Genomic DNA, 27143 nt, shown 5'->3' on the forward strand with positions numbered 1-27143 from the left:
ATGAATTCTCCCATAATTTCACCCAATGCCTCATATACCCCTCTTCACAACTACAATAACTACAAGCATGCTTAAGTTCAAACAATTTTACTGTACAAATATTGAAATATTAAGGTATAAACGTCAAACACCTTACTTTTCTAAAAAAGTCAGTCGCCTTTTTTGGTTCAAGTTCTGTGTTGGAGAGACTGTAAAAATGAATTCTCCCATAATTTCACCCAATGCCTCATATAGCCCTCTTCACAACTACAATCGCTACAGGCACAGTGAATTTCAAACAATTTTACTGTATAAATATTGAAATATTAAGGTGTAAACTTCAAACACTTTAGTTTTCTAAAAAAGTCAATCGCCTTTTTTGGTTCAAGTCCTGTGTTGGAGAGACTGTAAAAATGAATTCTCCCATAATTTCACCCAATGCCCCATATAGCCCTCTTCACCTCTTCACAACCAGAATCACTGCAAGCATGCTTCATTTCAAACAATTTGTATATATATATATATATATTTATATATATATATATATATATATATATATATATATATATATATATATATATATATATATATATATATATATATATATATATATATATATATATATATATATATATATATATATATATATATATATATATATATATATATATATATATATATATATATACACATAGATGGATAACGTTCCCTGAGAATTGTCAGTATAAACAAACGTCAATAACATAGGACGAGGATGTATTGCACACAACATGCACTAACAGCAGAAAAAGCAATACAGTATAGGAATATAAATATTAAAAACCACAGCTGAACAATAAGGACAGTAAAAGATAAAAAACATTGAAATACTAAATATACTTAATAAAACTAAATCAAATATCCACATAGTGTGCTTAAGGATGATTATAAAGCAATGAGGCGCTTGCAGTGACGGGACTGAGCCTGTGATTCTGTGTGGATTATAAAAGTACAGTGAATGTGAAATTGAGCAGACCTGTAGTGAAAAGTTTGAAATTTAGATCTTAATATTTCAATATTTGTACAGTACAATTGTTTGAAATTAAGCATGCTTGCAGTGATTGTAGTCCTGAAGAGAGGTATATGAGGTATTGGGTGAAATTATGGGAGAATTCATTTTTATAGTCTCTGCAACAAAGGCGACTGACCTTTGTAGAAAAGTAGTGTTTGAAGTTTACACATTAATATTTCAATATTTGTACTGTAAAATTGTTTGAAATTCAATGTGTCTGTAGTGATTCTAGCTGTGAAGAGGGCTATATGAGGGATTGGGTGAAATGATGGGAGAATTCATTTTTATAGTCTCTGCAACACAGAAGCTTCAATTCAATTCAATTCAATTCAATTCAATTCAATTCAATTCAATTCAATTCAATTCAATTTATATAGCGTCTAATACAACAAAAGGTGTCTCTAGACGCTTTCCAGAGACCCAGAACATGACCCCCGAGCAAATATTACTGAAGTAAAAAAAAATAAAAGTGTTTCATCCTTTTCTTTTACAGTAAGAGTGTGTAAATATTACGGTGGAAGTATGGGTGTAATCAAGGTAATGAAAGAAATATATGAAGAAAAAAATATCTGCATTATCTCAGTACATCTTTCTGTTTCTGAGCCGCTTTCATTCATTTGCCGTAAAGACTGAAATAGGAGCGCACATGAAATTTAGGAGCGGCTGATTTGATCACGTAAATACGAATGACGGCTGGCTGGACCGCAGTTATGAACGTGAGTGAAGGTTTTCTAGACTGGCTTCCGTTCACACATGTTCGCTTATGTTCTCTGTTCCTCACCTCAGGTTGGGCGGTTGGTGTGACACATCACTGCATACACATCCATCCCTCCCTTCCTGCTCACATCTCAGTTCCCTCTGCAGCTCTGTGCGTCCTCAAGTCCCGACGGAGGATGAATCTATGATTAGTTTGGAATATTTCACTTGTCAAAATGCTGCGGGTCGTGGTGGAATCTGCAAGCGGGATCCCCAAAAAGAAACTTGGAAACCCAGATCCAATTGCAGGGGTTGTCTTTAGAGGTGAGAAATCTGTTAGTATAGCGGGTTGAATACTTTCCCCTTTAGTAGTGAGCTGTGTGTTATTGGTTTTGTCAATTACAGTCATTATCTATATATGTTTTTATTTTCTAGGAAATATGAATCCTCTCTATCTTCCCTTTGTTATTGGTAATCATAGTTTTAAAATATAGTTGATGTTTATGCATATTTTTCCAAAGGTTTAAATAGAATATTTTGGTAGTGATTCACAAAACGAGGATCAGTCTTTATCCTTATAAGGTCAGAGTAACCCAGTCCCAGTGTCTTTAGTGGGCAGCATTTTTGGCACAAACTTTATCTTATTTGACATTATCTACAGTATTTGTTCCTTTGAAGAGTGTAAAATTGTCCATGCAGTGATTTAGTTGTGGTTTGAAGGAGGTACCCAGTGCTTGCATGCCTTGATGCGAAGTCACCATAAACCCTGCAAAAGAAAACAAAGAGAAACGGGTGTAAAAACAAAGATCAAATAAACATGATTTCATGTCATTATGTTTACAGGCGAGAAGAAGAAAACCAAAGCAATTGACAATGAATTGAATCCAGTTTGGAATGAAGTAAGAAATTAGAAACTACAATATTATTATTACTTTTTGTGAACCATCACTGAGTTGAAAGTTAGATTATCTTGATGACTGCTCCTTCCTTGTTGTTGTAGATCCTTGAATTTGATCTGAAAGACTGCTGTTTGGATGCATCTTCCTTCATCAACGTGGTGGTAAAAGACTACGAAACCATTGGAAAAGATAAGTATGTGTAAAGTACATTTTTTAGTTGCACATTTTACATGGCAAATCTTATATTTACAGCAGCACATGTGTTTTTTGAGCGGAAAAAGAAATGGCACCATGCATCTTTCTCTATCAAACAGACTTAGAGTGAAGTAATTTAAACTCTTGAGCTAGGGTCCAGCCTGACAAATCTTTGATCATTTTAAAATAGTCCTGTATACATGAAGAGGTGTCTCTTTGTGTCAACATCTTTCTCAAGTTAGAGTGGGAGAGAAAAAGGGAAAAAAAAACCCTCTCCCAAACAAAAACCCATGCTGCGTCAGGTCGAAGGAAAACCTCATCCAGCCTGAAATATCGTAGCTGTCATTCAGCCAGAGTGAAGCTGAAAACAGTGGTTCTGGAAGTTTGTGAACAAGCAGAGTAACATGTTGAAACTTTACTGAGGTGCAATCTGTATCTAAAGGCCTGTGTGTGTTCAGACTTGAAGTGTTCGAAGAGAAAGATCTTTGTCTTTGGCATCACATCACTTATACTGTTAGTCATATTCTCCCATAAATGGAAATAAGAGCTTTGCTTTTTCGACTTCAGGTTTAGCCCAACATTTACTGTGTTTACTTTCTTCTGATGTATTTTCACTTGTAGGCACATACTTACATGACTTTGAACTCCTTTGTCTCTTTAAAGTGCAAGCAGGAGGGCAGACTAAGTAAAAAAAGGGCATTTCCTCTGAGTCACTCCAGTGTACTGATTGGTAACATAAATAATTCTGAGGTCAATGTAAGAAGTGGGGGTAAGAGTGGAGGAGTGTGTGCCTCAGCCACGCATGCTCATGAAAGATTTTCCATGCTCTGCTTTTGAAATGCGTAAGAGGAGTGAATAAGAGAGCTTGTGCTGGCTTGTCATTTCCACATCACCAGTGGTGACTACGGTTCAACTAGTAATAATGTTGATGCAAAGAAAAAAACACATAACAGCTGGACTTTGGCACTTTTCCTTCTTCCTGGAAAATGAGGACAATAGTTGAAAGAATCATAAAGAAAGAAGATACAGAATATGATAAATATATATCTAATAAATGCTGAAGATCAATTCATTTATTCAACACCGGGTAAATTCAGTTTTTTCTGCATGCTGAAAAAGCAATAGTTTTATAAAAAAAAAGCAAAAAAACAACAAATAAAGTCCTATTCATAATCATGTCTACATACCATAGTTATAAATTCATATCTTTTAAAATGTTTTGGCAGACTTCTGTCTGACTAGTCTGCCTTCAGGCCACTAATAAATGTTGAGACTGCATCAGTTTTTTCAGTGCTCTCATAACAAATGACACACCACGTGGGTGCTTTCTCAACCACCTATTCCTTGTCTGATTTTCCGGTATTTCCTGGACTTAAACACAAGCTGATGTTTTTAAGAGGCTGTTTCTGGTCAGGGCAAAGCTACTTACACACGTTCAAGAGCCACAGATTTATAAATATTCCTTCTAAAGGGCACTTGGAAACTTGGAATTTCTTCAGCCACAACAAAGCTGTTTTAACTGCTGCAAGCAGTTTTTGCCGTAACTTTTGCAAACATATCATTATCCCTCCTTGTCTTTCCTGTGCACAAAATGTTTCTTTTGGTTAATTGATTGTTTTAAATCTTAGTTAAAAAACTGTTGTGGGAAATTGCTTTCTATGAGATAATTCCATTTAGCATGTACAGTAGATGCTATCATGGCCCATGTAATTATATCTACATGTATTGTGGGACACGTAGACATGGTCCATGTTGGTTGTTAAAACAGAAGAGCATTGTATTGTAAGCGTATAACTGGTTAGTCTTTGTGCATGTTCTCACAAGCCAGATAAAATGAGGTGGCAGGCCAGATTCCTATTTAAAATCCAAGAAAATTAAGAACAGGCGTACGCCCCACAGAGCCTAAAAAGGGAATTTAAATACCAAGTTTACAATAACAGAAACAGATGAAAGTATGTCAAAAGAAAAACAACAATAATTCCATTATAACAAAAAATGCTATCACTCAGCCAACCATGTAGAGTTTACTCTAACGCCTGTGCAAAAAGGTACGTTTTTAGTCTGCTTTTGAAAGAGGCCACTGTTGGAGCAGACCTTATATTAGTATTATTAGTATATTATTATTAGTTCCTGCGGCAAGGAAGTGGTCACAGAGCATGTAGCACATGCATGTAGGACATGTAGCAGCCTACATGCCTGTGGTCAGTTTTTCACTCTTTCTATTTTTTTTTGTTCCCCTAGTAACCAGCAAAGTATATCAATTCATGTACAGTATTTGAAAATGCTTCTGCTGGACATGCAAACTGAATATTCAACCATGACAATATCAGTTTTTAACTAAAATTGGATTTAAAATGCAGTGGCCATACTTGATTTTATATGACTTGAGAAAATGCCCAGTATGTTGCAATTCACAATGATTATTAGTCACAGTTGCAGGACTGTTTTCATGACAACGTAACAATGTAGGTGTTGATGGTTGGCGTGCCATGTGAAGAAGTGAAATTGGGAAGTGGGAACTGTCATTCATCCAGAGTAACATGCAACTGTATTTATAAGCAAAGCATTCAGGTCCCTTCTTTGGTTAAAAAAAAAAAAAAAGAAAAATGTATATGTGAAAGCAAGGCATAGGGGACACGGTGGCGCAGCTGGTAGTGCAGCTGTCTCACAGCAAGAAGGTTCAACTGGGTTCGCTGGGGACGCTGTGGGTGCTGAATGCATGTTAGTTCCCCCATGACTTCAGCGCCCACACCCGGGGTGGGGTTGGCGAAAGGGCCTTTCTGTGTGGAGTTTGCATGTTCTTCCCGTGTTCCCTTGGGTAGCTAATGTGAGCTACCCTCACAAAAAAAGAAGCCCCACCCTGTATGGTGAAAAGAAGCAGCCTGCTCACTCCTCAGGTTAAGGAGGAGACCTGAGCTCAGTGCAGGGCCCTCCCGGGGTTGGTAGAGGATGGCAATGCCCAGGACTGTCACTGGGTGATATAAGGGGGAAAAGATCGGGATAAAAATATTGAAAAAAAAGAAAGCAAGGCATTCTCACCACAGGTTTTACACCGTAATAATATGAGATTAAAGAGATTGTTGCAAAATAAAACTTAATTTGATTGTCCTCCAGGTTTATTGGCTCTGCAAAAATCTCATTGAGAGAACTGGCTGCTGGTCAAGTGAAGTCCCTCCCAACCAAGAATGTGCCTTTGGTCAATGAGAAACAGCAAGCTGTTGGGGTAAATATACTTGGTTGATGGCTTCTACTTTACATCATATTACATATTTTTACAGTTTTTTATTGTTATTGTTTTTAGTTTGGTGAAAAATTGTAGCATTTGATTCAGATCTTAATCCTTTGGGTCTGTCTTAATCTGTAGCAACTAATTAAAGGTAGGTTAAGTCATATCTGAATGATGCCACATCTTCTTATTTTTGAAGAGGGCATCAACACAACAAGCAGAAATAGAGATTGATCTCATTATAATATTCATCATATATTCTTCTCCAGGCCACAATTAATTTGTACATTTCGTATGAGCCACCTGCCAACTCCACGCCAAACCCACATGGTCAGGCTAACGAAGACGTGTCTCACATGGAGGCTGGTGAGAAAACCACAGCTAACCTAAGAAATATTTTGATAAAATGCACTTTACAAAATAATAAAATGGATGAATTTTGTATCTGAATATTTTTATCTTGATTTAAAAAATATGATCACTTATTTGTCACAATCAGAAAAGGCAGATTTGAAGTCCTAGAGGTTTTGACTCTCATTACCACAGGAGGCAGTGAGGAGGGTGGTGACAGAGAAGAAGACCTGGTGGATGGAGGAGGTCAGGTTGGAGGTCCAGGAGCTCCCACATCACCAAATCAGCCTGGGAAACCCTACCATAAGCCTCTACGTCTGAGCCGAAAGAGGCACAGAGCTCTAGCTAATAAGCCCCAGGACTTCCAGGTATTGTCTGAGTCTTGATTACTCTTCCTGAATAACCACAAATGCCACTTTAGGAAGGAATATGGATCGTTAATCACATGACTGACATCACACTCAAGACCATGAATCATAACATTAAATCATCGTGTCAGAGAGTAACAGACACACAATGGTTTTGCTCTTGGATGAAACCAAACAATCTTATGCACTTAACTTTGTTTGGGAATCTTTTTTTTTTAGATCCTAGTGCCCTCAACAGCACCTTCTCATTAAAAGATGTACCGGTATATACTGTATGTTGTCTCTATGTTTGTTCACTTGCCTCTTTGTTACCTATAATGTCCAGATTCGTGTTCGAGTTATCGAGGGCCGGCAGCTGCCTGGCAACAACATCAAGCCCGTGGTGAAAACGAATGTTTGTGGACAGACCCACAGGACCAGAATAAGAAGAGGAAACAACCCGTTCTTTGACGAGGTAAAGCGTCACACATACCCCCAATGAGCTGGACAAAATACAATTTAAAAACTGTATTTAATTCAGATCTTTATTTCTATCATTGTAAACTGTCTGTAAAACACAAAGCATCTGCCATAAGACTATTCTACATTAGGAAAGAACAGAAAATAACTCAAACTTGTGCTCTCAGAGTGGTACAACAGAACTTTCCTATATCTGGACCCTTTAGCCATTTTGTGAAAAGAAATTGCTCACTTTTCCTTTTCTCTTGCTTGCCTCTCTTTTATCATTTTCTTATCTTCTTTCTTCTTTAAAGATAGAAGCCAATACTCTCATCCCTCTTTTGCACCTGATTCTCATCAGCCTTTTCCCTTGTCTCAGCTTTTCTTAAAGTAAGAATCTCAACATGAAACTGCCTCTGACATCGACTGTGCACTGTGATCTTGTAAAAATGAAATTGTTTGACTTAACTTTTGTATCCCTCAGATATTTTTCTACAATGTTAACATGCTGCCCTCTGAGCTGTTTGACGAGAGCATAAGTCTCCGTGTGAGTAGACTTTCTTTGCTAAATAATGCATTTAGACAGGAGTTGTTCCCCTCATTTAACACTATCCTTCTCTCCATAGGTTTATGACTCCTTCTCTCTCAGAGCAGACAGTCTAATAGGAGAGTTCAAGGTATGCCCATTTAAACTTTATGCTTCATCTATGTAAGTGTTTTTTTACATGTTTGACATGTTTTGATGTGCTCTCTCATATCTAGCTGGACGTTGGCTATATATATGATGAACCTGGTCAGTTCTACCACGTAAAATAGTTTTTTAGTCTCTTCACATAGTCCATACTTAGGTAGTGTATTAATTTATGATATATATTCAGGTCATGCCATAATAAGGAAATGGCTCCTCCTTGGTGATCCTGATGACTCTAGTTTGGGAGCCAGAGGTTACCTTAAAGTCAGCATATTCATCGTTGGCACTGGAGATGACCCCCCGGTACGAGTTCTTTCTTTTTCACCATAAAATTGCTGTTTCATAACACAGTTTTGAAAAGAACCATAAGAAACGTTCCCCTTCTCTTACTTGCAGGCTGAGAGAAGAGAGTCAAATGAGGAGCAGGATGACATAGAGAGCAACCTCTTGGTACCTGCTGGTGTCACAATGCGATGGGCCACTCTGAGCCTAAAGGTCTATCGTGCCGAGGATATGCCGCAGAGTAAGTGATGCATCCGTTCATACACTGTTATACACTCAAGTGCCTTCAAGAAACTTCTGCTTAGAAAGGACTTTGTGTTGCAGTGGATGATGCTTTTGTTCAGACGGTAAAGCAAGTCTTTGGAGGCGATGGAGATAAGAAGAACTTGGTTGATCCCTATTTGGAAGTCAGCTTTGCTGGGAAGAAGGTATTTTATACTAAATTAAAAAAAGGCCATGATTATGAATCTTGTTGCCATAAAAATACAGTTTAATTGCAATCATTGTTTAACAATGTTGTTTTAGTTGTGCACCAAGATAATAGAGAGAAATGCAAATCCCGAGTGGAACCAACTCATCAATCTCCAAGTCAAAGTAAGAAAGGTTCATTTGACAAAAGCATGTGAGCAATTATTCAAACTTCCAAAACACTTCATTGTAAATTCTCTTTGGTTTTCAGTTCCCATCCATGTGTGAACGCATCAAGTTGACCATGTATGACTGGTAAGCACTAATATTCATCACTAGAAAGCCCGACAGGTGACAAATTCCCAGCCGGTATTTGACAGTTTGTCATGTTTACTCTTGATAGGGATCGTCTAACCAAGAACGATGCCATAGGAACAGTGTTTTTAAATCTCAGCAAAATGTCTTACTCTGGTGGGGAGATGGAAGGTATCGCTTTTGCATTTACTCTTCTCGCTCTATGCTTTAAAATTTGAATCTGCCGTGTGATTTTTAACATTTATTTATTTCATTTAAAGCAGACACTCAAGCTGAAACTTGCAACACAGTCTCAGTCACAGAATGTATGTATATAACGGTTTTAATACATTTTACATTCTTGCCTTGCATCTGAAAAACCTCTCTGGTTTGAATATACAAAATTCTGAAGATAGCTTGAAACCTATACTTCAGAGGATGACATGTAGTTCACAAGTGCATGACATGCTTTTTAAATGTCACTGTCTTAAATCAAAATGTGCAAGAGCTTTCAATAAAGGATGAGCCTTTATGAGATTTGTCTGGGAAGAGGTCATATGGGGTTCTTCACTATCCTGCGACCTACACCAGCATGAGGACCTAACAAAAAACCTTATACAAATTTACTTTCTGGGTTTTTCTAAACATACAGAATGCGACTTCAAACTCACGTGACTGTAATGCATGCCGGCTAAAAATAATAGAAGCTCATTGAGTCGGCACGGCGCCCGTTGTAGCTAACACATATTTTATTAACATATTGCGCAGACATGAAAAGTGTTTAACTTTTAAGTTAAGTCTTTAACTACTAAGATAATCATCTGCTTGTGATTGTGCGTCCTCAGCTCATTATTTCATAATTCTTGATTCTGTCCAGAAGGGTTTTTAAACAGATTGTGTGTGGTTTACAGCGAGTACTGCAGCATCAGAGGTTGGATTTCTCCCAGCATTTGGGCCGTGCTACGTCAACCTGTATGGAAGCCCAAGGGAGTTCACTGGCCTGCCTGACCCGTATGAGGAACTAAACTTTGGAAATGTAAGACAACCTCAGCTCATTGCTATGAGTTCCTCACTGCATATAGCCCACTTAGGGCCACCATGACTGTGTATAAATGCCTTGTTTTGCAATCTGTTCTGTGCCAGGGAGAAGGAGTCGCATACAGGGGGAGAGTCCTCGTAGAAATGTCCACTCAGTTGGATGGAAAGGTTGATAAGAATGTTGATGACATCTCCAGTGACGACATCTTGGTGGCGCAGGTAAACACAACATACTGTGCACCCATCATTAGTTTTACCCCCAAAGAAACTCTCCTTCCAAACAAAACAAGCATGTGGTTGTGAGGAAAGACAGGACATTTTAAAGGACCTTTCTGAGACTGAGAAGAAAGTGAAGCAACAGTGTTGCTGCTTGAACTTCTAAGCAACCACATTCTCTTTAACTGGGTTCAGAAATACCAACGGAGGAGGAAGTACTCGCTGTGCGCCGTTTTTCACAGCGCATGCATGCTCCAAGAGCCGGGTGAGCCGATCCAGTTCGAGGTCAGCATTGGTAACTACGGTAACAAGATGGATTCCACCTGCAAGCCCCTGGCATCCACCACCCAGTACGGCTTTGCTGTGTTCGATGGTACGGCTTTAGACAAAAGCGTTAGACATTTAAGCGTGACAGTCATTTTTTCAAGGCTCACACAATAAACAACATATATTTAAAGTAATTGGGTATCCTTACTATGAACTCCACTAGGTAATCGCTACTATTACCTACCCTGGGCTGACACTAAGCCTGTGGTCATTCTGACATCATACTGGGAAGACATCAGTCACCGCATGGACGCCATCAACGCTCTTCTCTTCATCGCTGACCGACTGGTGAGAATTAGTCACTGTGACACATGGGTAAAATGTGAATATAAAAACTGTATATGTCTGTTTAAGTTGTACTCACCTCTGTACTCTCCTTTTACCTGTCTTTTCTGATCCATTTCAGGAGTCCCACCTTAAAGCTTTGAAAACTGCCATCCTGGCAAAAGTGCCCGAGACACATCTGGAAGAGATCTGGCTCAAGCTCATCAACCACGTGACTGAAGACCTCAACAGGTAAGACGCTAGACCTCGCAGGTTCCATGAGGTAATGTTGCCATGGACCTTTATCATTATACTGTATAACCAGTACTTGAGTTGTAAAAAAAAAAGCTCAGGGGGGATGGTGGATTTGATCATATGGGGACAGATAATTTGTGCTGAATACAAATAATATAATATATTATAAATAATAGCAGTGACCAAAACACCTGCAGAAATACTGCAGGAATGACATACTGTAGCAGCAGTTAAATGCAGCCTTCTGTAAGTTTTAAATATCCACTGGGCTTGCATCAAATACATCAAAACACAACAATAAAAAACAGTTTTCTGAACTTATCAACATGGCTCTGTCCTTCACAGGGTAAGTAAAATGGATCACTGCAAAAACTCAAAATCTTAACAAGAATATTTGTCTTATTTCTAGTTAAAATGTCTTATTTTAGTAAAAAAAAATCTCATTAGTCTTAAAACAAGACTCATCACTGGAAAAAACAACAATTTTCACCTGTTTCAAGTAGATTTTTCACTTGAAATAAGTAGAAAAATCTGCCAGTGGAACAAGATTTTTTTGCTTGTAATAAGATAAATCTTGTCCCACTGGCAGATTTTCCTACTTATTTCAAGTGAAAATTTACTCAAAACAGGTGAAAATTGTCACATTTTTCTGGTGTTATTTTTCTGGTGATGACTCTAAATGTTGAAATAGCAGTAAAACCACATTCATTGATGAAATTACATAAGGGATGGCAGTTTTACAGGTGGGATGATTTGGACCGTTTTTATTTCAGGGGGGGACGCCATCCCCCCTCATCCCCCCTCAACTCGAGTACTGTGTATAACTATAATTATACTTTTTCAGGTGGCTGTTTTGATTAACTCTGTAATTTTACACATGAAAGTTTACAGCTTCCAGCACTGGAGAGTCAGCCCAATGTTACAGCGCTGGATCTCCAGATTAAGAAACTGCGTGATGCAGCTGTGGTCAATATCACACAAATGGCCACTCGCATGAGAGAAGAGGTCACAGATGTCAGATCTACTGTTGGAGAAATTGAAGACTGGTTGGACAGAATCAAGCAGCTGGCAGAGGAGGTCCATGATGCAGCTTTTGGAAAAAATACTTTATTTTTATCGCTCAGCACCTTTTCGTGTATCTGAACTGTAATGTCTCCATCAGCCTCAGAACAGCATGCCAGATGTGGTCATATGGATGTTGAGAGGAGAGAAGAGGGTGGCTTATGCCCGAGTACCAGCCAACCAGATCCTGTACTCCAACTTCAGTGAACAGGCCCACGGTAAACACTGCGGGAAGACCCAGACCATCTTCATGCAGGTACCAGAATGGCCAACAAACTGATAGATTCACTCATGGACAATAATTGCAGCCTCACATATCTGCTTTTGTCATATATCTCATTGTTAGCTCTTATTCTAAATCATTCTTGCTTTGCAAGTATCCCATGGACAAGAACAAAGGTTTGAAAATCCCCGTTCAGCTGCGTGCCAACATGTGGCTCGGTCTCTCGGCTCACGAGAAGAAGTTCAACAGCTTCTCAGAGGGAAACTTCAGCGTGTATGCTGAAATGGTACAAATGTGACTCAAAACAATTCTTTGAAAAAAAAAATCATACTCTTCAAAAGCTTGCTCTGAAACACCCTCCCTTTTTCTCTCCTAAGTATGAGAACCAGGCTCAGGTGTTTGGGAAGTGGGGGACCACCGGCCTGGTCGGTCGCCACAAGTTCTCAGATGTGACTGGAAAAGTGAAACTCAAGCAAGAGCGCTTTCTGCCTCCACGAGGATGGGAATGGGAGGAAGATTGGTTTGTTGACCCCGAGCGATGGTAAGTTAGTTAAAACAAAAACGAAACAAAAAACAGTTTATTGTGCACAAGCTCACCCATAAACACACAGCCGTTTGAAAGTAAGGGCTTGTAAAGTGTTAAGTGTCAACATCCTGTTATTGCTCTACAGTTCTCTGAGGAATCTCAGCCAGGTATGTGGATTTAATGAATAACAAGGAGTCAAAGAGATGCCCACCTAGAAAGGTTTAATGTAATTTATACCAGTCACATAATCAAATGGAAAATATGCCTGGAAAATGTACTTTTCTTTCCTGTCTTTGCCACTGGTTTAAAATCTGACTGTTCTTCACTGCTTGAAGAACCAAGTGTCCTTCTGCTTAGTTTTATTTAGTGAGAATTATAACATGGCAGACTCTCTCTCACTCTCACATACTCCTTCATCTTTACTGCATATGTTAACCTCCAACTTTGTCATCTGTCTTATTTCTCGTTTATTTGGACTTGCAGAGTTATGTTACTATACAAAAAATGTTTAGTTCTCAATAAAACAAAAAAAAGATCAGATTTATTTATTTTTTATTTTTGTAACATTATTATAACATTTTGATCCTTATAGGGTCAAAAACTCCTGATAGATTCAGCTCTAGCACAAAACCTTATCATAACTGCAAACACAGGATATGGATAGAGATTTGAGCGCAAGCCAATGTTTTGGTTTATCGAGGTCTCTCTCCCTGACTTTTTGAATTGCTGACATTCTCCCAGTATCACTCATGTAAATGATTGTTTCTGAATCAGTTCTTCCTCAGCTGCTTCCATCTCTCAGGGATCACAGACCCTCTCATTAACCATGGTGCGGTGGTATTTTGTACAGTTTATTGACAGAAGCAGATGCAGGACACACGGAGTTCACGGATGAAGTGTTTCAGAATGAAAGCCGTTTCCCTGGCGGCGAGTGGAAACCTGCTTCAGAGCCCTACACAGATGTGGTATGATTTAGGCTTCTCTTTTGTACACAAGTTCAGCTTCTACTGTAGCACACTATGTGGCTGGTGATAATGGGACAAAGGCTTCTCAGTCATGTCTATTTACAGTATTATCAGCACCTTCATGGCTGTATTGTGTGGTTTCAGCAAGTGGGTTGGTTTATGAATGGCTTTTATAAATGAGTGTATACATTTTTTTAATGCAATATTAAAAAAAAGATCTTTCTGGTTGCCTTAACATAAAATAACTTTCAAGAATGCTGTCTTTTATGAACCTTATGAAGCATCAGTTATGTAAGTATCAGCGTGTGTGTGTGTGTGTGTGTGTGTGTGTGTGTGTGTGTGTGTGTGTGTGTGTGTGTGTGTGTGTGTGTGTGTGTGTGTGTGTGTGTGTGTAGAATGGGGAGAAAGCTCAGAACCCAGGAGAGTTTGAATGTCCACCTGGATGGACCTGGGAGGATGAATGGAGCTTTGACAGCAACAGAGCTGTGGATGAAAGAGGTGAACACAAACATTTTAAACGCTTATCTTCCTTCCATTTTTTTATTTATTTATTTTGTACCATGCCTGTTTGTGTGTATGATTTGTTTTTTGTTGTTGTTTTTCTTTATGCCAGGCTGGGAATATGGAGTGACTATTCCCCCTGACGATAAACCCAAATCGTGGGTTGCATCCGAGAAGATGTACCACGTCCACCGCAGGAAGAGACTCATAAGACCAAGAAGGAAAACGTCTGAGAAAATGGCTTTGGCTGAGGTGAGAAGCAGCGGGATGAAAAAGGCAGCAGGCATGACACATGTCTTTAGTACACTCATCCTTGTTTCCTTTACAGAGACGAGGAACGGGAGAAGGTTGGGAATACTCTTCCCTAATTGGCTGGAAGTTTCACAGAAAGGAGCGCACCTCTGACACTTTCCGTCGGCGTCGCTGGAGGAGAAAAATGATTCCCGCCGACCGCATTGGCTCGTCTGCCATCTTCAGACTGGAGGGAGCGTCGGTGAGTCCTTTCAAACAGTTGGCATGGAAACCGGAGTTTCTTCATTCTGCTCGAGTCACATCCTCTCATTATTCTCTCGCATCGGCCTGTTCCTGTGTTAAGCTGGCAAATAACTCAGGATGTTTATTTTAGTTCTCCATTCTTTGGTTAAAAATTTGCTCAAATAGTTCAGAAAGTGTTCTGTTTTGGACCTCAACTTGTTTTGTTAACAGGGGGTTGATATTGATGAGAAGGCCAGCAAAACGGATGCAGCCAAGCTATTTGGTGCCAACACACCCACTGTTTCCTGCCACTTTAGCCGTGAGTAGCTCAGCCAGATCAAATTAATTTCTGCTCACTGATGTTGATTAAAGGCTGACCTAAACACAACTTCCTAACTGCAAGATAACACTGATACCATGAAGTCAGTCAATCTTAGTATGTGCTCATGCTGTTTTAGCAGTGATAAAATATAGCATGTTGATGAAAGTTATCTACCTGCAGGGTCTTACATGTACCATCTCAGAGTTTACGTGTATCAAGCGAGAAATCTCTGTGCAATGGACAAGGACAGCTTCTCAGGTAAAAACAAGATCTCTTTGGAAGCTGTAAGCCGAAATAAATGAAATCAACTCCTTATGTATAGTTTTGCTAAATGAAAACCCTTGTTCCTTCAGATCCCTACGCCCACGTGTCATTCCTGCATGTGAGCAAGACCACAGAGGTCATAAGAAGCACACTAAACCCCACATGGGATCAGACGCTCATCTTTGAGGACATCGAAATCCACGGAGACCCACAGACTCTTGCCAGCAATCCCCCGGACGTCGTCTTGGAGCTGTATGACAGCGATCAAGTGGTGCGTTACATACTTTTAATCTGACTCATTTCTTATCACATCACATAATCATATAGAACTAAATGAAACTTGTATTGCTGTCTCTTTGTATGATGCGCTTGTAGAATTAAAAAATAATTAGATAATCCAATAGACCTACGTCCAAGTTTTCTAAGTGTTTAAACCTTTGGTCCAAGGTTCAAGGAAAAAACACAAGTCAAAGTTTTGGCTGGTATCCGTCCACAAAAATACTGTGAAGGTTCTTTATTGTAAAAAAGTACAATCCAAAAACAATTTCACAGGAGAGTTGCTCTGTTCCACGGTCCAAAACACTCTGAAACCCTCTCTTTTTTCATGGCTTTTTATAGTGAGATAAGAACAAAATGACGTTAGATGCATTATTCTCACCATCAATTATTCTACACATCTGCTCATGATTCTTTGAAGTTTTTGTTATTTTCCCTTTATCATTGCTAGATAACTGCCCCATAGGAAACTGAGGCTCCGGTGCTCATTTACAATAATCTTCATTATTTTCGCCTCTACCTGCTTTGCTGCAGTTGCTCAAGGTCACGCCCCTCCCTTTCTTTTCTGAGGCACAGAGCTCTTGTTTTCCCAGCACTCTTTTTCTGGTTTTATTCTAGTCTAGATGATTATAACATATAAAAATGATTATATATAAAAATGGTTATATAAAAATGATTATATAAAGATAATTATATAAAAATAACCACTACACGCTGTGTTAATCATCAGGGCAAGGATGAACCCATGGGTCACTGCACCTGCACCCCTGTGGTAAAGCTGAACCCCGGAGCAGCGGCCTCCCCGAAGCTGCTGTGGTTCCCAGTCACTAGAAGCGGCCGAAGTGCAGGAGAGGTGCTGCTGGGTGCTGAACTCCTACTGAAGGACAAGGTTCAGAAGATGCAGGAAAAAACAGATTCACCATGACTCAAGTTTATGAAGCTGCAACACTGAAGCAACTCTGTGCTTGCCCCTCCAGGTGAATGATGGAGATTTTCCTCTGGTGCCTCCTCGGCGAGGGGAGAGGCTGTACATGGTTCCTCAGGGAATCAGGCCTGTTGTGCAGCTCACTGCAATCGAGGTAAACTATGAAGTCATTCAGTTCCTCTGCAAGCCAGTACAATGTCTCTCCTTTCACTTAACGTGATGGGACTTGATCAGCCCAACCCAACATTTCTTTGTGTTTGCATTTCTTATCAAGAACATCTCTCCCTCATCCCGCATTGCCAGGCCTGCTGTTAAATCTGCCCATTGCTGGATTTTTTTTTCTAAGTATAATGATTTTTTTTCCCCTAATTCCAGGTTTTGACTTGGGGTTTGAGGAACATGAAGACCTTCCAGCTGGCCACGGTGTCCTCCCCCAGTTTGATCGTGGAATGTGGTGGTGAGATTGTTCAAACTGCTGTGATCAAAAACTTCAAAAAGAATCCCAACTTCCCTGGATCCGTGTTGCTCCTCAAAGTGGTACGAACCTTCAAACGTTCTCTCAAAAATATTCAGACAAGTGCACTTTAAGCGTTACATTATTGGGCGTGCTGATTTATGTTAGATCTTTTAAATTCAAACCAAAAGTTTACGCTCTTTTTCTGAGAAAGATGAGACTCTATTATAGAAAACTGCCTAGTAGTGACAGCCAGCACCAAGATAAAAGAATATTATAAAATGAAAATTATATGCAAATTCAAAATACCCACTTCTGGACAAAAATCTAAGAAATCAACATCAAACATTCACACATTTTGAAGGGCATGGAATTTTTGGTACTAAAATCTAGATATAGTGGAGCAAACAGGCCAACACCTTTAACATTCTCTATCATGGTGTGTCTATGTAGCTAAAAAAAGAGAACATTTTGAAATTGATTTAGAAATACCCAGTTAAGTTGACATGAAGTGACCCAAGCAGATTCTATACACCTCAGTTTTAATTCATCAACTGTCTTCTCCCTGTTCTCCTCAGCTTCTTCCAAAAGAGGAGATGTACACACCTCCCATCGTGCTGAAGGTCATCGACCACAGACCCTTTGGCCGGAAACCTGTGGTGGGACAGTGCACCATTGACTCTCTGGAGCAGTTCCGTTGTGACCCATACCGTCTTAAGAGTGACAGCAGCATGTCTGCCAGAGGTATCCACTCGGTCGCATGGCTTCTCACATGTATGTTTGACTCTGAATTTCAATAGTAGGCTACCTTCATTAACATAGTCTTTTGCTTTCATCTTCGTAGTGGCAATGTTAACTGCTGCCCAAGGGGATGCTGTCATAGACATTGAGGAGAGAGACATCATTAAAACTGAGGTAAAGTACAAAACTGTCAAATACAGTAACAATATTTTACACTTATTTCTCTTCTTATCTCTAATCATTCTTTATTTACCTTTCAACTTCCAGCTTCAGACCGAAAAGGTAAGAATTTTAACATACAGTACAGTCAGATTGAAAAAGAGTTTTGGAGTTTTACAAATTAGGACATAACTGAACAACAATGATCTGGTCCATGTTTTTTTCTTTTTCATGTGACTTCATGATTTCATGTAGGAGGAGGAGGCTGTGGACTGGTGGAGTAAGTTTTATGCCTCAGTTGGAGAACAAGAAAAATGTGGGCCGTACTTAAAAAAGGGATACGACAAGTTGGAGGTAACCTGTTTCTTAACCCTTAACACAACAACAGCCGAATTAATCTGTGCTTGAGATTGTGTTTGTTTTAGAAAGTAGTTAACTGTAGCAGACTGTGTTCTTCTGTTGTCTTTCTTCTAAAAAGATGTTGTGGTTTGCAGATCTACAGCTGTGACTTGGAAGAAGTCAAACAGTTTCAAGGACTGACTGATTTCTGCAGCACTTTCAAGCTTCAGCGAGGAAAAACCGAAGATGACGAGGACGATCCTTCAGTGGTGGGAGAGTTCAAGGTGATTAAATATGACTGCCATTTATAAAACTTTTCATTTTACCTAGCTGCTACTGCAGCTTCCACAGCTCCACAGATTTTCACTCGAAGATACTTACTTAGCAACTATGAAATCATACACAATGTAGCCCTTGAGATATAGGTGTGGACAAAAAAATATTTATTTTGGTTTTAGCACTGAATCTTGATTTTATTTTAAAGAAAGGACAGGTTACCAGAGAACATACTAGTTTTAGAGTTGAAACTAATTATAATAAATGTGGAAATCCTTTAAGGTTTTTCAGCCACATTCAGTTTGGATTATTATTTAGATTTATTTTAGATTATCATTTAGTCATTGTGGCAGAGTGAAGCATATTCAGTTAACCGATTAGTACAATAGATTCAAAAAGGGCCAGTCATATTGAATAAAAACAACAATTTACTTACAATCATTTGTTAGACATAATCTATTTTATGTGATATTTTGTTTTTTAAGATTTTATTTCCAGCGTTACTGTAACGCTGTTACTTTTTTCAATAACTAATACCCCAATGCATTACTCAAATTATTTAAATTAAAATAACTCGGTTACCGTTACCCTGTGGTGCGTTTGTCCATTACTGGCCATTTGTCCATTTATGTCAGCTGGGTTGAGTTGACAGTAGTAAAAACGTAGTAATAAAGTGCTAATTTTGCGAGAATTTGGCTGTCAGGCTGTAGTCTGCAAAGTGCACCAGAGTCAATAGACGGTTCTTTTAACAAATACACAATCCAGTTTGAATAAGTTGGATCAGGACATAACTTTGATGCTGCAGATGAACAGAATCATAATACCAGCAGAAGTTGTTTGGGGAATCATTTTAATGCACAGTTATTTATCTAACTTAAATAAATGCCACACATCAACATTATCTATCAAGTTGGAACATTTTCTAAGTTAATCTGCAAACTCACTGATTAGTTTATTCCACCCATGTGTTTAAAAGGGGCGTTGACTGAAATAAGGTAATAAGGACATTTATGGGAGCAATTTTAAGAATGTTCTTTTTAAAAAGTAACTTTCAACTCTAATAGATTACTTTTTGGTGTAAGTAATCAACAAAGTAACTGAGCTACTTTTTGAATTAAGAGACTGGTAACTGTTACTTTTTTCATTAACTGGCACAATATTTTTTATTTCATACACAATATTAAAACTACATTGATTTTATGTAAAATTTCCATCCCCTTAAGTGCATTTGTGTGACCATGACCAGTTTTGAGAAGAGTTGTTATTTGTACAAATATTGTCTTCTTTTTGCTGGCACTCAGGGTTCATTCAAGATTTACCCTCTGTCGGATGACCCAGGGGTGTCCGCTCCCCCTCGGCAGTTCAGAGAGCTCCCTGAGAGCCGGCCGCAGGAGTGCCTGGTCAGAATATACGTGGTGCGCTGCATTGACCTGCAGCCCAAGGACACGAATGGCATGGTGTGTTTCATGTGAAGCTGAGAAGCTGATCAAAATTGCTGGTTTAGTGATAATAAAATAAATCTTTTCTCATATTTCACATTTGAAAAGGGATATTTCAGATGCTTAATTATTTCAATTATAATTCTTGGTTTTTATTATTATTATTTTTTTTAATATTCCTTTCAGTGTGACCCATACGTTAAGATTTCACTCGGAAGGAAAACCCTGGACGACAGAGACAACTACAAACCAAACACCCTCAATCCAGAGTTTGGAAGGTGAGATGGCAATTTATCATCTTTAAATTCTTTACACCCTTAAAAATATACTTTCAGTTCTTCAGACAGATCCTGTGCTCTTCTCTGCCAATGTCCAGGATGTTTGAGGTGTCTTGCTTCCTCCCTCAAGACAAGGATCTGAAGATTGCTGTGTATGACTATGACTTACTGAGCAGAGATGAAAAAGTGGGTGAAACGATCATTGATTTGGAGAACAGGCTCCTGTCTCGCGTCAGGCCGTGCTGTGGCCTACCACAGACTTATTGTGTGTAAGTGTGTACTCATGTTTTCACTTGCACTCACATGTGAAGTGTTACCAGAAAATGACTTCTTCAGTAAAGCAAAGTAAAATGCATTATGAGTAGCTCTGGGTTACTTGTCATCATAATCACATGGGTTTTGAAGCTGAACTGAAAGAGTACATTTCTTCCAGGTCAGGGATCAATCAGTGGAGAGATCAGTTGAAGCCCTCTCAGATCCTCCAGAATGTGGCCAAAGTTAGGGGTGTCCCTCCTCCACGCATAGAGGGAGATGGCAGCTCGCTTTCTTTCTCAGGAAAACAATACAACCTGCAGGATTTTGGTAAAGCAGCTTTCTAGTTCCCCACTATCTCATCATTAGCAATATTCCTACTTTTAACTTCTATTTCAATTGCTGTTTTCTGATTATTAAGGTTTTGTTTTGCTGCTGTTGCGGTTTGTTTCCAGTTTATGTTGACATGCTTTATTACATCATCCTTCCTCACGTTACGGTTGTGATACACTATATCTTTTCAGAGGCAAATGCAGTGATTCACCAGCACTTAGGCCCCGCCAGAGAGAGGATGGCTCTGCATGTCCTGAGAGACATTGGCCTGGTTCCAGAGCACGTGGAGACCAGAACCCTGCACAGCTCCCACCAACCAAATATATCCCAGGTTAGAAATAAAATAATCAGGAATGACAGACGGTTATTTCAGATTTATGACCATGCTTTGTTTCATGTTTCAAAATGTTACTGTACTTCTCAAATCCAGGGACGAATTCAAATGTGGGTAGACATTTTCCCAAAGAACCTAGGCTTGCCTGGACCTCCATGTCACATCACTCCACGCAAGGCCAAGAAGTGAGAAATTCTTTTAAAAATAATTCTCCAGTACTAACATATTAATATGATGATGAAACAAAACATTACATTCGAAACAGGTACTTCCTGCGTGCCATCGTTTGGAACACGACTGACGTCATTCTGGATGAAACAAGCATCACTGGAGAAAACATGAGCGACATCTATGTCAAAGGGTGTGTTACCCATCCCGTCTCTTTATCCTTCTGTGTGGTGCATGTTCATGTACGATTTGTGCTCACATGCAACATAATCTGAATATTTAGATGGATGCCTGGAATGGAGGAGGACAAGCAGAAGACCGATGTCCACTACAGATCTCTGGACGGAGATGGTAACTTCAACTGGAGATTCATCTTTGAGTTTGAGTACCTGCCTGCAGAACAGCTGTGTGTCGTCTCCAGGAAAGTGAGTGAGATCATAGATCAGGACGAAAACACCTTATCACTTTAGTCTGTGGTAATGTGATCTCGAGTTAGCAGCGACTGACATGATGTCTGTGTTTTTGCAGGAGCATTTTTGGAATCTGGACAAAACTGAATTCAGAGTTCCTCCGAAACTGATTATTCAGATTTGGGACAATGACAAGTTCTCGCTGGATGACTACTTAGGTGAAGTAGTGTTAACCGTAGTTTATCCTATGACCAGACAATGGAAACTTTAAAAAGACAAGTATACTGTAGTGCTGGACACAGATTTCTATATTTATTCATTTTTCTGTCACAGGCTCAGTTGAGCTGGACCTGCTCAGTCTTATCGCTCCTGCCAAGACCCCAGAGAAATGCAGCCTGAAGATGCTTCCAGGAATGATGGGATATGGTTCCTCCAAAAACATGCTGTCAAGCTCTCTCTTCTCCCAGAAGTCTGTGCGAGGATGGTGGCCATGTGTCATTGAGAAGGATGGAAAACATGAGCTTGGTGTATGTTTGTTCTTGTCCTCAACATGCCTGTTAAAATGTTTCTTTTATCTAAAATATATATAAACTTTATTTGCAGACACTGGGTCCAGAATACAAAACGAGATACAAAGACACAGACATTAAAAACAAAGAGAAAGCGATTCACTTGTGCCATTCAAATTAGTTAAAAACAAACATTTCCTCCAATGTTTCCAGAAACAGGAGGATAACCTTGTATCGCTCTGTGTAGTCTCTGTTAAGGCCATAATTAAAACATTATTTGACTCCTTCAGTCTACACATAAATCTAAACATACTGTAAAATTCCTCAGTACAGCATGGAAAGTGGGTACATCACTGGTCACAAACATTTCACTTGCACTTGTCCATCTAGGGAGTTTTAGAAAAATTCTAAAAGCAGTATGTTTTTAGCTAATTTGAATGGCACAAGGAAATGTTTCTATGTTTTTAACTTATTGAATGGTACAAGTGAATCTCTTTCTCTTTGTGTTTAATGTCTGTATCTTGTTTTGTATTCTGGACCCAGTGTCTGCAAATAAAAAGTTTATATACATCGTTGTATGCCACCTGTAGTTTTTTCATTTTAGCACTGGTATAATGGCACCACAAGTGAGCGGTGTATAGCAGAGTGCAATATGTTTTAAACAGTGCTGTTTTAACATTATCTGTACACATGTGAAACTTACGTGCCAGCATATTGGCTTGGCCATATAGTTTACAGCACTGACGCTAAAAGATGTGTTGGATAACGTTTCAACCTTTTCCTTTTTGTTTCTTTTCAGGGTAAAGTAGAGATGACACTGGAGATAGTGGAAGAGAAGGAGATGGAAACGAGACCTGCTGGAAAAGGGAGAGATGAGCCCAACATGAATCCCAGACTGGACCTACCCAAGTAAGAATATGGGTCTCTACTGAATGTGGACACATGTATGTATTGTTCTCCAAGAATGAGCATAATGCAAATACTCCTGTTTTTTTTTCATTCAACAGCCGCCCTGATACATCTTTCTTCTGGTTTACAAACCCTTGCAAGACCATGAAGTTCATCGTGTGGCGCAGATTCAAGTGGATTTTTATTGGAGCCATTCTTCTGCTGCTAGTTATCCTGTTCCTTGGGATATTGTTCTACTCCCTTCCTGTAAGACTTCTCCATTTACTTATCTCATTCCTGAAACGGCCATATAAACATGAGAAAAAACATAATCTCTCATTCCAATGGTTTTACTTACCAGGATGTAATTAAAAAATGTACTCCTTACCAGGAAGTTAAAGGGGACCTATTATGAAAAACACGTTTTCTCTTGCTTTAACATATATAAAGTGGTTTCCCCTCAGCCTGCCAACTCAGAAAAGGAGGAAAGCAACCAAATTCTGCAGTGTCTGTACAGCTGTCCGGATGAGCCATCCAGTCTGATGTGGCTTCTACAAGCCGTTCAGATTCTGCACACTTTCATTACGTAACCAAAATGCAAACCACGCCCACAACTAAACACGTGTCATAACTGCATGCGAACGTCCGACTATCGCGTCGCACTGCGTGACATCGGACGCTGTCTGTCCATCTCCCTCCAGCCAGCTGCCACTTTATTGAGGTTTTTGTAGTGAAATGAGGAGGTATCATAGAGATAACTTCTCATTTCAACTAACTGGATCACCCGTTCCTCATCCATGACTGTTTCCTACAGCTCTTTCAACCGGCTTACAACGCGAGCGACAGGAAGAAAATAGAAGCAGGGCGTCCGACAAATGTTCAGCTCCAAACGGCGCGCTGCGTCGCTCGCGGCCAGTTAGGACAGTCCAATAGAAAATAAAGCAATGGAATTGATTTTGTCGCTGACGCTCACTTGCATCGCATGCAGTTAGGACACGTGTAACTCCGCTGGCCCGAGCTTCTGCCATTTTTTCATAGCGGTGTATTGCATCATTCAGGCAGCCAATCAGCACAGTGCCTCATTATCATAGCCTCCTCGTCCACTCAGAATCCCGCATAGATAATGAGGTTAGAGAATGGGATGACTCAGAGGCTGAATTTCTAATTTATTTAGCAAAAACAATCAAAAGCTTGTTTTTAAGACATTCAAGGCCTGTTTAAAATAGGTATTAGATGCCATAATAGGTCCCCTTTAAATTAGGTAAATACATCCTCAGATGTATAACAACCTGTATTTCTTAAATTATGTAATTCTTTTAACTAAAACAATACTAAAACGAAGGAAGAGTATGAAAAATTGTCACTCTCTGTTCTGCTTTAGGGTGTCATAAAAAAACATTGTGGTTGTGCCAGCTTTGCACAAAAAGTCTGCGTTGAGTAATAGCTGTTCCCCTTTAAAAAGTGACACGTAAGGATTTTCCACGAAAGAGGCTCCAGTGCAAGTTTAGTGGTAGTGCCAGTCTTAGTACCAGTTCTTTGCTTTTCAACTGCTGGCTGTGATGAAAATGACTTGGCGACTCGGACTCATTGACTCAGTGACAAGAAAATTGGTGCTACCCTGGCCCTAAAACCTTGTGGGGCCAGATGCAGGAATAGCTGCCAACCAAATCTATGCAACTGCTGTATTTTAACAACCTCTGTGAGTTTAAAACATGTCATATCGGGAAATTCTGAAGGCATTCTTATTGATTTAATCACGCAGTCAAAAATATGTCTACCTTACAGCAGACATGTGACTATAAAACGACTGTCGATGTCGATGATGGAAACAAGTCAGTTCTGGACTCCAAACAAGATTTTTAGGGCCAGAAACAACCTTTGACAAATTATCGTAATTGTTGCTAGTCAAGAAAAGATGAAAGCAGCGGATGATCATTCAAGTGATTATTCAGAGGCAAAGACCTTATGTTATGCATTTGATGACTTTAGATTGACTAGCTACATCACATCCAGTGCTGTCAAAGATGTGCAAATGCAAAAAAAGAATTTTTACAACTAAACTGGCTTATCAACATGTTTGTTAAACCATCTCATGAAAGCAAAAAAAAGTTTTTGTTATATTTGGCAATTTCTTCGAGTTAGAGATTTAAGAGGTAACATATTTAGAGTTTGGCCTCCTTTTATGGATTTCCTGCCGGTGCTCTACAGCCAGTAAAAAAGCAATTCCAGTTCTTTGTAGAACCTGTTTGGAACCTGCTCTAGCAACGGTCTCGCACCAGCACTGATTTTGAGTTGTAGTAAAAGTAAAAGCCCTTACAGAGCAACCAGAGGTGGCATAGTGCCACCCCAGCATGTGATACAGTATGCATAGCTCGTTGGCATCATGGAGCCATCTGAGGGACAGAGATGCTATTGATAAGAATGTTGTTCGGCAATGCCAGGTCTTGCTAGCACACGAAAGTTGTTTTGCCTTTGTTTTGGCCATGTTTCTACCTACCAATTTGGAAAAGAGATGTAACAGCAACAAAGTAAAATGTTTCAAATGGACAGGGGTCCTTGCATTTCACACAACACAGGTAAATGGAATAAAGGTTCAAGGGGGAGTGGAGCGAACTGGCACAAAAGTCCTGCTTTGAAGTGTGAGGGAGGGCTAGAGGGGAAAAAGACAGGCAAGCTAGCTCTGTGTGTAAAGGTGAGCCAGCAACACTAAACAGGAGTTGTTGTTTAAATGACTCTACAAAGCTGGAATGCTGCGTGTAATCACATAATGATGCAGAGCTGTGTCACCTCCGTTTGGACTGTGTGAATTACCAAAGGGGAACAATGAGGATGATAATAAAAAAGGGGTAGAAAGGGCTAATGAAATCATCTGGTGTTATACCAAGACTTGAGTGTCTCATACCAAGTGTTAGTAGGGATGATCTTTTCCCTTTACATGACTAAGTCAGAATCATTCTTCACAACCATAGTCGTATCCTCTAATTATACGCTAAATTAATACAGTTTTATTTCAGTAACACCGAACTCTATTCTTCTATCCACAGAATTACATATCAATGAAGATTGTGAAGCCTTTCTCCTAAGAAGTGTTGGAGAGAAGCGGCCTGACTTTCTACAGCAGAATCTACAATCACACTCAGTTATTGTCTGTCAGTAAAATGTGCACCTACCCTGATACTCTTTCTTTTTGCACTTTGTTAACCTGTAGCTCAAATCACTATCATCATAATGTCTCACACAATTTTATCTCTTGTTTATGTAAAAAGTCAAGGAATTATTTTAATAAAATGTATGTGCTTTTTGCGTATTTTGTGTGACTTTCATTCATTACAATGTTTGATAAAGCTAATTAAAAACTAACTAAACCACAATTCCTACTGACTGGCACATGAAACTGAGAATTATTGAAATAGAGAAGGAAGTTGATCTGTGGAGAAAAAAAACAACAACAACATTTTAAGTTTATAGACAACCAGATACAAGAAAAGTCATTCAAGAATAGGGTGTAAACAGTTGCAACAAATTTTATAATAAGTGGCTTCCCTTTCTTACATTCTTCCACTCTCTCCAGTCCCTGCCTCCTGATTGACGGACCCCCCCCCCTCCCTCTCTTCTCTTATTCCTCTCTTTCTTCCTCCTTTTTATTTATCTTTTTATTTACTTTTCTTTTGTTTTTGGGGGTTTTTTTTTGTTTTTTTTCTGCTTTTTTTTTTTGCTTTGGGGTTTGTTTGTTTGTTTTTTTTTCTTTTTTCTTTCTTTTTTCCCCCCCCTTTTTATTCATCTATTTTTTAATTCATACTGTTTAGCTTTAATACTTAAATATTACTTATATATAAGAATATAATCATTTTCGTGTATTTGTCATTGTTTTGTGTGGATTTTTTGTTCTGTTCTTAATCCAAAAAAAAAAAAAAAAAAAAGGAGGTAGACTGTATATCTTTTTTTTGTTTATTCCTGTTCAACTGTGCCTTACCCCCTAATAAAAATATCAAAACAAGAATAGGGTGTAAACAGAACAATTATCAGAACAGACAGTCCATGTCTGAG

The 27143-nt window shown here is 39.1% G+C and overlaps 1 protein-coding gene across 3 annotated transcripts; it reads left to right on the forward strand.

Moving 5' to 3' along the window:
* The first annotated feature begins 1882 nt into the window (after positions 1 to 1882).
* myofl (myoferlin like) lies at positions 1883 to 26387 on the forward strand. 3 transcript variants are annotated; one of them, XM_061746106.1, is made up of 54 exons: positions 1883 to 2050; positions 2570 to 2625; positions 2727 to 2818; positions 5935 to 6043; positions 6316 to 6412; positions 6593 to 6765; positions 7091 to 7219; positions 7688 to 7750; positions 7830 to 7880; positions 7966 to 7996; positions 8082 to 8197; positions 8291 to 8417; positions 8501 to 8604; positions 8702 to 8770; positions 8856 to 8899; positions 8988 to 9070; positions 9160 to 9204; positions 9790 to 9914; positions 10022 to 10135; positions 10328 to 10505; positions 10623 to 10747; positions 10866 to 10975; positions 11863 to 12055; positions 12141 to 12296; positions 12418 to 12549; positions 12641 to 12804; positions 13640 to 13754; positions 14150 to 14252; positions 14368 to 14507; positions 14584 to 14748; positions 14961 to 15048; positions 15232 to 15309; positions 15405 to 15586; positions 16322 to 16480; positions 16569 to 16670; positions 16892 to 17053; positions 17549 to 17714; positions 17815 to 17885; positions 17979 to 17993; positions 18126 to 18224; positions 18365 to 18493; positions 19787 to 19942; positions 20111 to 20202; positions 20301 to 20471; positions 20636 to 20784; positions 20979 to 21118; positions 21218 to 21306; positions 21387 to 21482; positions 21573 to 21714; positions 21818 to 21917; positions 22033 to 22226; positions 23008 to 23117; positions 23216 to 23363; positions 26141 to 26387. In XM_061746106.1, the coding sequence occupies exons 1-54, from the start codon at positions 1963 to 1965 to the stop codon at positions 26177 to 26179; spliced, it is 6174 nt and encodes a 2057-aa protein (XP_061602090.1). In that variant the 5' UTR covers positions 1883 to 1962; the 3' UTR covers positions 26180 to 26387. The 3 variants fall into 3 exon arrangements, with proteins under 3 accessions (XP_061602090.1, XP_061602091.1, XP_061602092.1); XM_061746107.1 differs by having other exon boundaries at positions 9163 to 9204; XM_061746108.1 differs by lacking the exon at positions 9160 to 9204.
* Positions 26388 to 27143: the final 756 nt, after the last annotated feature.

The sequence above is a fragment of the Cololabis saira genome, chromosome 17 (assembly GCF_033807715.1).
Source record: "Cololabis saira isolate AMF1-May2022 chromosome 17, fColSai1.1, whole genome shotgun sequence".
Classification (NCBI taxonomy): domain Eukaryota; kingdom Metazoa; phylum Chordata; class Actinopteri; order Beloniformes; family Belonidae; genus Cololabis; species Cololabis saira.

Excerpts from the sequence above, each read along its gene's own strand:
- myofl (XM_061746106.1), top strand. The coding sequence starts at position 1,963 with ATGCTGCGGGTCGTGGTGGAATCTGCAAGCGGGATCCCCAAAAAGAAA. Across the intron at positions 8,900-8,987 it reads AAGTTGACCATGTATGACTG|GGATCGTCTAACCAAGAACG; the intron begins GTAAGCACTAAT and ends TACTCTTGATAG. Across the intron at positions 12,805-13,639 it reads TTTGTTGACCCCGAGCGATG|TTTATTGACAGAAGCAGATG; the intron begins GTAAGTTAGTTA and ends TATTTTGTACAG.